The sequence below is a fragment of the Camelus dromedarius genome, chromosome 23 (genome assembly GCF_036321535.1).
Source record: "Camelus dromedarius isolate mCamDro1 chromosome 23, mCamDro1.pat, whole genome shotgun sequence".
Taxonomy (NCBI): Eukaryota; Metazoa; Chordata; class Mammalia; order Artiodactyla; family Camelidae; genus Camelus; species Camelus dromedarius.
The window spans coordinates 9,581,461-9,593,121 of NC_087458.1; the positions used below are offsets into that span (position 1 = coordinate 9,581,461).

General features: G+C 42.4%; 1 protein-coding gene across 1 annotated transcript; it reads left to right on the forward strand.

Annotated features, from left to right (window-relative positions):
• Nucleotides 1–531: 531 nt before the first annotated feature.
• Nucleotides 532–6,316, forward strand: FCER1A (Fc epsilon receptor Ia). Its single transcript, XM_010977046.3, has 5 exons — nucleotides 532–644; nucleotides 1,051–1,071; nucleotides 2,200–2,454; nucleotides 4,067–4,321; nucleotides 5,799–6,316. Exons 1-5 carry the CDS (start codon nucleotides 581–583, stop codon nucleotides 5,966–5,968), a joined length of 765 nt encoding a protein of 254 aa, XP_010975348.3. The 5' UTR covers nucleotides 532–580; the 3' UTR covers nucleotides 5,969–6,316.
• The last annotated feature ends 5,345 nt before the right edge of the window (nucleotides 6,317–11,661 follow it).

Genomic DNA, 11,661 nt, shown 5'->3' on the forward strand with positions numbered 1-11,661 from the left:
TCCCTGGAGAGTGTCTTTCTAAGTGAAGTTAGCCAAAAAGAGAAAGAAAAATACCATATAAGATCGCTTGTATGTGGAATCTAAAAAAAAAAAAAAAAAAAAAAAAAAGACAAATGAACTTAAATATAAAACAGAAACAGACTCAGAGACATAGAATACAAAATTCTGATTGCCAGGGGGGAGGCGGGTGGGTAGGGACAGACTGGGAGTTCAAGATTTATAGATACTGACAGGTATATATAGATAAACAAGTTTACACTGTATAGCACAGGGAAATATATTCAAGATCTTGTAGTAGCTCACAGTGAAAAATATGAAAATGAATACATGTATACGCACATATGACTGAAAAACTGTGCTGTACACCAGAAATTGACACATTGTAAACTGACTATAACTCAATAAAAAAAAAAACTGCCCCATTAAGCATCACTCTGAATATTATCTCCAGAGAAGGAAGCAAACCTAAGCGTAGCTGATCAGTTAACCAGATATGATACAGAGAATGTTTCCTTCTCCTTTTCAGTTTCAAATCTATTCTAAAGCCCTAGCTCTCCAGCCCAGTTGGCACCTGGGAGCCATGGGGAAAATGCCTCCTCCCATGGGAGTCCCTGCCTTGCTGTGGATGGTTTTGCTGCTCTTCTGTAAGTAGAGCTCAGGTACCCCTCCTGGAGGGGGTGGCTGGGGTGGGAATGTGGACAGTTTCAGTGGTGACTTTTTCTAGGCCATGTGCAAACCATGGGGCATTTCCCAGGGATTCTGTGGTGAAGACAAGCTGGAGAGCTGAGGAAATGGGGCTGGGCACCACCTAAGGGGGAAGCCAGACTGAAAGTCCGGTCCTTGCGATCTCTCTGGCATCTCCCAAAGGGTGAGGGAGGAAGGACAGAGGAGAGAGAGAAGCTCCTTGTCTTCCTGGGTCGGACTCCTGAAAAGATGGTTGGCCTTAAACCTCCATGGACGTAGATTTCATCATCATACGCTGAGCCCAGTCTTCAGCAGTCCTGGAAGGCTGGGGATAGACACTAACTTATCCTCTCTGGACTTTTGCAGCTTCCGATGGCATGTCAGCAGGTGAGTCCCCTGTCCTTATTTCCTTAGCATTTCAGTGTGTCTGGGACTGGCTCTCCCTTCACTGTTCCTCTTCATCCATCATCTCTATGTTCTAATGATGATTAATCTGCTCTTCCTCGTCCAACCTGCTTCCCATGTCCACCTTGTCCTGTCTTCCTTCTTTTCCCCCATTCAAAAGCTTCTCACTTGTCAGTTCATCCTGTCAAGTCACCCTTGACTCTTTCATGCCTACAATCATGTCTGTTGAACATCTGGGTCTCAGCCTCTCTTCCAGCCACTCTCACATAACCTCATTCAATTCCTACATCATCAGCACTGTTATTATTATTATTGCCATTTTATCACTGAGGATGCTAAAACCCAGATTAAGTGATTTGCTAAAGTTTACACAGCTAACAAAGAGCTGGATTCTGATATAAGTCCCTTGGATCCAAGTTTAGTTCTCTTTTGAGTGCATCATCTCTTCCTCATCACCATCTTACCACTTCCTAAATTTCTGTTCAAATTTGTACCACATCTCTTTGTTCCTGAAAGCCTTTTAAGACTGATCCTCTTGATGCTTCTCACTACCTCCCAGAATTGACATGTATTTTTCATTCCATATTCACTCGCAATTAAACAGTCATAAAAATTTAGAGCTGGGAGAGACCTTCTATTTCATCTTGTCCAATACCTTTATTCATCCATTATTCACCCATTCATCCACTCAGTAAATATTTAATGAACACTTACTATGTAGTAGTCATTGTGCTGAGCTATGGTTAAACACCACAGACATCATCTCTGCCTGAAAAGAGATTGCAGTCCTCATTTACAGATACTGAAATAGAAATCAAGAGAACTAGAGTAAGCTATGCTACATCACATAGCAAATTTGTTTGTTGTTGTTTTTAATATCCTGCATTTGTGTCCTATATTTCTCCTTAGCTGGGGGGCTCTCTGGGGCCACAACACCCTTCCTCCTTCCTTTAATCCTAGCAATCAGGACAGTTTCTTATTTAACTGTTTAAGGGTAGGCTGACCACTGATTGTCTGACTATTGGTATGTCTGTACTTTGGAGCCTGGACTGTTTTCAAAGATTTTTTCCCCTCTTCTACATCTCTTCTCACAATTTGGTCTTCTCAAAGCCATCTGGAAATCTACAGTGTCCTTGAATCCCCCATGGACTAGAATATTCAGAGGAGAGAATGTGCTTCTTACGTGTACGGTGAACAATTCTCTTGAAGATGGCCCCATTACGTGGACCCACAACAAAACCACTTTGCCAAAGACCACTTCAAGTTGGGACATCATAGATGCAAAAGCCGAGGACAGTGGGCAATACAGATGTAAAAGCCAAAAAAGGACCATAAGTGAACCTGTGTACCTAGAGGTCATCAGTGGTAAGTTCCAGGGCTACATGGAAATACTTTTTCTCTCCTGTGAGGAATGGCCTGTCTGAAGACAGGGAGAAAGCAAGTCATTCCTAGGGTTAAGGCACCACGGTGGGACTCAGGGTCTCTCAAGACCTGTGCATTTCTCTACTTCTGCCTCCACTCCTCCTGCCCACCCTTCTGCCTTCTCTCAATATTCTGGCAACCTCCCAAAGTTATTCCTCTACTCTACTTCTTCTACGTCTGTCTTGTCTACATAGGTGCAGAAGTATGTTTTATTGTTTTATGGTCAAATGGCAGGTTGGAAACGGGAACACTGCAAAGAACCGTATATGTGAAATAGCATCAAAAGGTTTGATTTAAAGATTTGCTCTGCAATTCCCCTGTGTAGCGATCTGAATATTAAGTCTTCATTTTGTTTGTTTGTTTATTTATTTCTTTATTTAAATTGAAGTAGAGTCAGTTACAGGGTGTCAATTTCTGGTGTACAGCACAATGTCCCAGTCATGCGTCCTCTTCATTTCGAAAGACAGCTCTGCACGTTCCTCACGTCCTCTACTTTTACTTAGGAACAAACCTTACGTTTGCTTCATCTGTATCACTTTCCTACGGCCAACAAGCAACGCCACGTGCTCAGGCACGTGTGGTTTAGTCAGTAAGTGCTGAATGAACAAAGTACTGATTTCATTTGAATGGCTAGGGCATGTTTATACTTTGCTTTGTATTTTTTCAACATAAATATATTTTAGAGTATCAACATATTTTGTATTTTTTCTTTGGAGTGAAAAGAGGTGCTTCAACATCCACGTGCAAATTCCAAATACAGACTGAAGCCGTGTAAAATAGCTTCCTTATTTCCTTAGAGCAGATTCTAGAAAAATCCTCCAGGATTCCTCCTAAATAAAACATGCTTGCACAACCTAGCCACATTTCCGTTCACAATTTCCCCTGTGGTGAATGCTTTTCAATTCTTAAAATGACATTAGCCAAACCACCTGACTGTTACATGTTACTGACTCATTACTGACAAATATTTGTTGAGAACCCACCAATTCCTAGGTTTTGTTTTAGGCATTGGAGATATGATGTAAGGAACAGACACGGCCCTGACCTCTGAAGCATACAGCCAACTGAGCAAAAGGACGTCAAATCAATAATTACAGAAGTGATTAATTAAAATTGTGACACATGTTCTGGGGAAGTTTTGGGGCTGACTATGATAAATAGAAATTAATTAATGGGCAGCCCCTGTGAAGTTAGGACAAAACAGACACTCTTCTAGGCTAAGACTCCCCAGGCAGAGTAGATTTATTTCCCTCTTAGCGACTAGAATGCAACAATGCAGCTGAAAGGGATGATGGGTTTCAGATCTTCCAAGGATGGGCTCACCAGAAATGTCAGAGATGTTGTGACTCTAGAGTTATTTTTTAGGAGGAGAGAGGATTTATCGACGTAGAAGACAGGCTCAAAGCATTATTTTGTGTCTCCTTTTTCTTGACCTTATGAGTCCAGAAATGGGTTAATGATAAACAAAGGTTTCTGACACGCACTCTATGCATGACCTCTTTTATTTTATTTATCTGTTCATTCATCGTTAAATAACATAATGGATGCTCTTCAGACTGGCTGCTCCTTCAGGCCTCCGCTGAAGTGGTGACGAAGGGTGAGTCCCTCTTGCTCAGGTGCCTCGGCTGGAGGAATCGGGATGTCTACAAGGTGATCTACTACAAGGATGGCGAAGCCCTCCAGTACTGGTATGAGAACTACAACTTCTCCATCGTCAATGCCACAACAGAAGACAGTGGCACCTATTACTGCAAGGGCACAGTTTGGAAGATACGCTATATCTCCAATGCCCTCAACATTACAGTAAAAGGTGAGCTGGTAAAGGAAAGGGAAGGAGTCCATAAGAGAGGAAAAAGAAAGAACATCTGAGCCTAAAGTGATTGCAGCTGTAGACTGGGGGCAGCCGTGATTCCTTGGAAAGTCCACTAGACTTGCAATGAGAAGACCAGGGGTATAGTATATCTCTGTCTTAGATTCCTTATCTGCTCAATGGCAGTAGTACTGCTTGCTCACATTATGGAATTTCTATGAGTACCAAATGTGGTAATACTTGTGAAATGGATTTGTAAACTGTTAAATCCCACCTAAGCAAAGTCATCTGTGGCTCCTCGGGAGAAACATATTTATCAACTTGAAAGGGAGTGTCAAAGTTGAAGGAACAAGGGCTGTAAAGAACTTGAAGAGTCTATTCTAGCCTACGAGGGCTGCAAAGAAACTGACAAGTCAATCGGCTGAGAGCTTGGGCACTGGGAGATGAGAGAGAGGGCTTGGTGGGGGAAGAATAGGCAGGTGGCCTGCCTCGCAGCCAAAGAAAACTGCCCTTTCCAAACTTCATGTAAAAGACGGAGCCTTTGAAATATCTGCCTCGCGATGAGGAAATGAGACTTTTTGCTTGACAGACTTTGCTTATACGAATATCTAAAAAACCATGAAACCAGAAGCCAGAATTAAGCTCTAATGGTAATCCTCTGTTAATTAATTTGAGACCCAAGTGCTGTTTAGTCGTTGCTGGACTTCCAGTGTCCTTATCTGTAAAATAAAGCTCTTGGACTAGACTCCATTAGAATCACTGGGGAACTAAATATATATATATATATATATATATATATATATATATATATATATATGTCTTTATATCATCTCTTGAGATTCTGATTTAACTGGTTTGGAGCGAGGCCTGGGCACCTGTATTTTTAAAACTCTTTCAGGTACTGGTAATGTCTAGGCAGCGCTGAGAGCCTCTGGTCTAGGTGATCTCTAAGTAACTTCCGGCTGTAATATACTGGGGCTCTGTGATTCTAGAATAATCACAAAAATCAGTACTTTGTAAATAGAGTAACAAAAGAGAATTGGAAGGCAACTTAAATATGATCTAGTCCAGAATCTTCATTTCACCCCACAGACATGCCATCAATGACAACACTGAGAAATAAGACACTGGGGACCCCTGCCCTCACTCTGTCTGCCTTCTCCCTCCAAATCCTATGTGGACGTTGGTCCTGCCAGCTCCAGGAAAGGGGTCATCTTTCCTATGACCTTCCCCCTTGGGCATGGTGGCTAGACAAGCTGTTAGGCAGGGGCTGTGGGGAGATACTCAGGACTCCCTAGGGCTCCAGGGGGCACAGCCTGAGGAACTCCAACTCATGAGTGTTTTTCTCTGCTCCTGGATGGATCCCGTTAACATGCTAGCAGATGAAGGACCATGCCAGGCCTTCTCTTAGGGAGGATGAAGCCCTGGACCTCAATTTTCAGTTCCTAATACAAGTTCTGTTTCTTGTTGCATCTAGATCGTCTTACAGATGACCAAAGCAACCACTTGCTACAATTTCTTATCCCATTGTTGGTGGTGATTCTGTTTGCTGTGGACACAGGTTTGTTGATCTCGACCCAACGGCAGTTCACATTTCTGCTGAAGATGAAGAGGACCAGGAAAGGCAACAAATTTATGGGTACATGACCTAAACCAGATCCCCCAGACAACTGATGTCACAGCTCAAGAAATATCTGCAATGACAATTTCTTTCTGGCATTAGCAATGGCTTCTCAACTGTCAAACACAGCTCACAAGTTACACAGGAAGTGCTCAAGGCTTCACAGAACTGCTTCATTAAACCAACCCAACCTGGTAATTCCTCAATAAACATCAGTTAAATAAGTAAAAGAATGAATAGACTCATTTATTAGCGTCTGTAAAAAAAAGATGTACAACTTGAATAAAAAAGAATAAAACCCCGTAACATGATGCTTCTAAGCATCTGAGGCTTGCTAGTTTCCTTTTTTGCTTCTAGAGGCAAGAACCATGAGGTTCTAGATCACAAATGTTCTCTCTTACAATGTTCTTTCCATTGTAAGCAAGTCTGAGCTAGACATGAGAAGACACAGTAGGATGCTGGTGAAGTTGATCATTTTGTACTCTCTCTTCCACTTACTCTCCATGAACTTCTAGTTCTTGGCAGAATCTGGGGCAGGCTTGAGCCACAGGACTCTGGGGAGGAGGCTTGGTCTAAGACTCACTCCTCTAAGATCTCCCAAATTTGAATCTTGCATATCCTCTTGCAGCACCTGAACTAGGCATCTTTGAGAAACTCCAGCAGATAATCGTAACTCTCATTCTGAAAACAGTCCAGGACTGAATAAGATCTCAGACAGAGACCCAGTTTTCACTCTCTCATCCCCACCCACCCTCTGGTCCTGGAGACAGCTGTGCTGAGGGCTTGGGGAGAGCACTAGGAAAGAGAGGCAACGCACTGTCAGTGCTGACCATGGGTTCACAGCAGTCAATGAGAGATCAGAGTGCCTACAGTTCACTTACATTTTTGAACAATTAACAACATAAGGAGGAAGTGAACTAGGGAGAAAATCTGTCAATATCCATGAGACTGACAAGTCCCATTTTCTCCAAAGGATGTTTTTGGGCCATAGAGCAGAGAGAAATTATTAAAGCTTTTTTTCTTCTTTTAAATATAGGTATCTGGTACCTTTTATACTTTTTAGACAAAGAAATGATACATTTGGGTGGAACTGACAGGACAAAGAAACTTAGGTTTTGAGTGCTTAATTAGTGAAGAATCTAAACAGCATTTGGGCCTAAGGGAGTGAATCAAAGAAGTAACAAGATTCAATTTATATCAGCTTCTCAGCCCCAAATTCCCTCTCTCGCATAAAGGGTGTCCTACCTCCAAATGCAAGAAGTGCATCCTTCATATGAGAGATTTATTTCCTACTTTCAGGGAGACAGAAAGGAGGGTCAGAGTGCCCCTCCTGCATTGACCACTTATTTCTTAAGTAACTTTAACTCAAAATAATCAATGTGCCACTGTGGCATATTTAGGGGCAGCCTGCTCTGAGCCCCAACACTGGTATGAACCTCCTTAATACTGTCCACTTAAAAAAAATCATTTCAGAGACATAAGAAATGACCAGATTCGCAGTGAACAGCCTTGTCCTTTGGCTTCCCATAAATAAGCCTGGAGAAGTGATTTTTCTTGCAATAGCAGGCCAGGGAAAGTCCCTGTCGGAAGCGCCTTGGTGTTGCTCCTGGACACTTCCCCTACCCTTGAGGAAAGACAAGAGGTCTATTGTAGGTTACAGACTTGGGACTACAGTCTTACAGAACATTCATTAACAATACCCAGTCTCACAGTGTTTTATACACAGCTATGCATGAGGCTAGAGAGCAAGTTTCTTACTCTTTTATTTGGTCTGAGTCCAAGTGGCCCAGAGAGTTCAGCAATGAGAGAGATTTAACAGAGATAGGAAGCCCCGGCTTTATAAACTTGAGATACATCTTCTGAGGGACTTTCTGAGCTCTTGTTATAATTCACTTAAAAAAAAAAAAAGTATAGTTGATGTACAATATTATGTAAGTACAGGTGGTTACAATTTTTTCTTCCATTTTCATCCTCCCTCCCAGCTCGCAAGGGCTATGGAACAGAGCACAAGCCTGGATGTTTGAGTTGTTGTTAACTGTGTGGCTGGGGCAAGTTACTTGCCAGGCTGAGATTCCATCTCTTCTTTGTAACAAGTGGGGTTTGGACTAGATGGTCTCTAAGCTCCGTCTGAGCCCAAATATTCTGTCATTCATTATTTGGGAACCTAGTTCCTCTGTGGTGACTCTCCAGGCACAAAGGCTCAGAACGCATTCCCCAAGAAGCTCCAGTGTGAACTTGTCCTTCCTCCTCCACACACTGGCCTCTCGCTCCACGGTGCTCTTCCACGTGTCCAAATTTCAAGTTTGTATCAGATTTATGTCTACAGTTTATTTTGACCTTTTTTCTTCTTGATATTCATAATCTGTTCCATAGGGAATGTGGAAAAACACAGGTCTTCAGTATTTTGTGCACCCCCCCAAATACAGTATTTATAAAGGTGTCTTTTTATTTTAATATACACAAAGTCTATTAATGCCAGAGAGGGAGTATGTTTGTTATACAAATGATCAGAATAAAAATAATTTACTCTTGGGACTTCCTGTGTTACCTCCAATCTCTTACCAAATTGGTCTAGGCCAGCCCACAGAGCAAATTTCAGACTGCTGGTCCAAATTGGCTGCCACAAATTGTCATGAACTTCCAGTAATAATTAGGGATTGGTTTTTTGAAAATCAAGTCAATAGCTCTCTACTAGTGGCCAATGGAAGACAAATCTCCTCAGCCACATCAAGAGTGAAAACTCAGACGAGAGGTTCACCTTGTTGGTATTTTGGGAAACTGATAATTGAAGAGAAGCTCTTTCTGTTTTCTCATCAAATGGGAAATGGAACAACAGGGATATCTTCTTGAGCCCAGAGACGGGAGCTCCACGTTGAGAATGGCAGAGATACGTGCCAGCTGGAGTCCCTAGAGAAACTTGGAGGGTAGTAGTGTCTTCCTGCCTTAGCCATCTACCCAGCTCTGGACAGTTACCTACCAAGCCCAAGTCATTAACTGGCACCTTATCAGTTTCCATGACATTCCCATCACAAAACTTTTACTCTATAAATGTGTCCAGGATCACTGTATCACTGATGGCACCCACAATCTTCCCCTTCTTGAAAATTGGGATAACATACGCTCACTTTTAGGCTTTCCTGTTATTTGAAATTTTCAAATTATCACTGAGAGTGCTCAGCAATGTCACTGCAAGGTAAGGGCACCCAGCTACAATGACAACGAAATTGCTTCTTGAGAATTTTTTTTCCCTTTATGAGGGGGAGGTAATTAGGTTTATTTATTTATTTATATTTGAAGGAGGTACTGGGGATTGAACCCAGGACCTCATGCATGCTAAACATGTGCTCTACCCCTTGAGCTATACTCTCCCCTGTTTCTAGAGAAATTTTTGAAGACAAAATAATGACTCTTGGGGATTCTGAGAAAAACCCAAAATTTTTAACCAGTTTCCAAGAAAGTGACACTGTACTGCCACAGACTAAACTGAGCCACAGTAGATATCGTTCAATTAGTAGGATAAAATTATTTTTAAATAAAAATATAGGAATCATTGACGTTCTGCCTTCATTAGATTATATCAAGGTTGAAAATTTGGGTTCTCCACTGGCCAACCACTGCTCTAGAAATTCTAAAGTGTTGCAGATTGGGATTCCCTAGGAAAGAGATCCTGAAGCAGTGATTTGAAAGCAACAAGTTTATTAGGGAGTGCCCTCAGCACCAACACACAGGTGGGAGTGAAGGCAGCAGAACTGGGCAGAGGGGAAGCGGAAGTGTGATGGAGTCACAGCAGAAACCTCAAATCATCCCACAGCCCTGGAGCCGGTGGGGCCTGCCATAATCATCTTAAACTGAGATTAAGGGTACCCATCTCAATACCCTGAGAAAGGTAAGTCATTGGAAAGCCTGCCCATGGGAAGGGGGTGTGACTTAGGAGGAGGTAGCTCGGTACTAAGGGCAATTTCTGAAGCAGCACTCAACCGAGAGCTGTCAGCCCAGGACATTCCCAGCAGCTGGGGGAATAAATGTGTGGGTCCTGAGCATCCACTAAAGACAATTTCAAATAGAATAGAGTGCAACACTGGTCATCAGACCTTTACCTAACAGCTTTATCTGGACTAAGCAGCATTACTAGGGAAAAAAAAAAAAAAAAGAAAAAAAAAAGAAAATTTTCTGGGCTATCCTCGCAGAAGTGAACTATCATTTCTAGAAATCTAGTCACAAAGGCAAAGATATCTTTTATCTCTGATCATATTGCACACGTTTCACATGCCAGGGTTTTGTTTTATTTATTTATTTATCTTTTGCAAAGCAAGACACGTTAACTAGACTTAGAGAATTTGTTAATTTCCACTGGCTTGTCCCATCCTCAGCACCCAGCTAAGTTCTTGACACTCTCACAAGTGATATCTTGCCTCTGCAGGGTCACTCTAAGGGATGAGCTGAATTCTGGAGACTGCAGGAGCTGGGTTTGAAACTCAAGTTATGTGTGTTCCTCAGTATAGAAAGCCAGAGTGGAAGGGGAGGATGAGGGAGAGAGGATCCTTCTCTGAACAGAGCATACGCTTTCTCCTTCTGTGATGCTCAGACACGAAATGCTGTTTTTTAACTCAGGTTTTAAGTTGGGAGAATCTAAGAAGAAATTTCTGAAGATTAACCTCTGAAGGCTTAGGAGTTTACTGGACCATTTTTTCAGTTAAGTCAAGCTTCAGACTTCTGCTCATTAATAAATAATTTCTGAAGTTGTAGTTAAAGTGCTTAACTTTATAACACTATTTCCAAGATTTAGGTCTACCCTGCAAAAGAAACTATGATTTTGCTTGGCTCCTTCCAACCTCCATCCTCTTTCTCTCCTGTTCTGGAAGTATGGAAAGCACTGACCTTTCCAGCACGCTTTCCTTTCCAATTGGACTGTTCTCACCTAGGCACCTTGGGACAATGCACGACCCACCTCTGTGTTCTCAGCAGCTGATGATTTTTTGCTTTGCCATGTGTGCACTCCTCATTCCCAGGAATGGCCAGGTAGGGCAGTTGTAGCCACTTGGAAAGTGTGTACCCAACCTTTTGAAGATCCCCCAGGCAGTGATGGGATATTAGCAAGCAGCAAAAACAGATTACAAGAAAGCCTTCAACGTCCACAGGCAAGGACATGCACGTGTCTCCTCATTTGTTTGTTAAAATTTTGCACAAATTACTCCTGCACCCTCAACAACAATGGAAGTATTTATGAGGTGGTTTCCAAGCCCTTTGTTCAGCAGCTTTTTAGAACTCTGCTGGATTTTATGTCTTAGTGGAGTTGTATAACCCACTACATTCTCAGGGTGGGTGTAGATGTGTGCATGTGTGTGTGACAGAACAGGGACATGAGTGACTCAGGCAGGTAAATCCTTCCTCTACATTCTTAGGTGTATGCCAAGTCATTTTCTGTCCTCTGAAGGAGGGCACAGAGAATAACGACAGGCCCGAATGGAAGCCTCCAGTTTTGGCATCCAATTCAATGTAGTCTATTCTTCTTGACCCCATACTTAAAGGCATTATTGAAACAGCATTAAAATTAATACATACTTATGACATGAAAGAAAAAGCCTCCCCACTAAGAGGAGAGCGGCTTTTGCCCCACAGCTCTGCACAAAGCATCTCTGACCTCCTTGTTCCGCAGGCTGTACACAACGGGATTTAGCAGAGGAGTGATGACAGTGTAGGTCACTGAGATGAGTCTGTC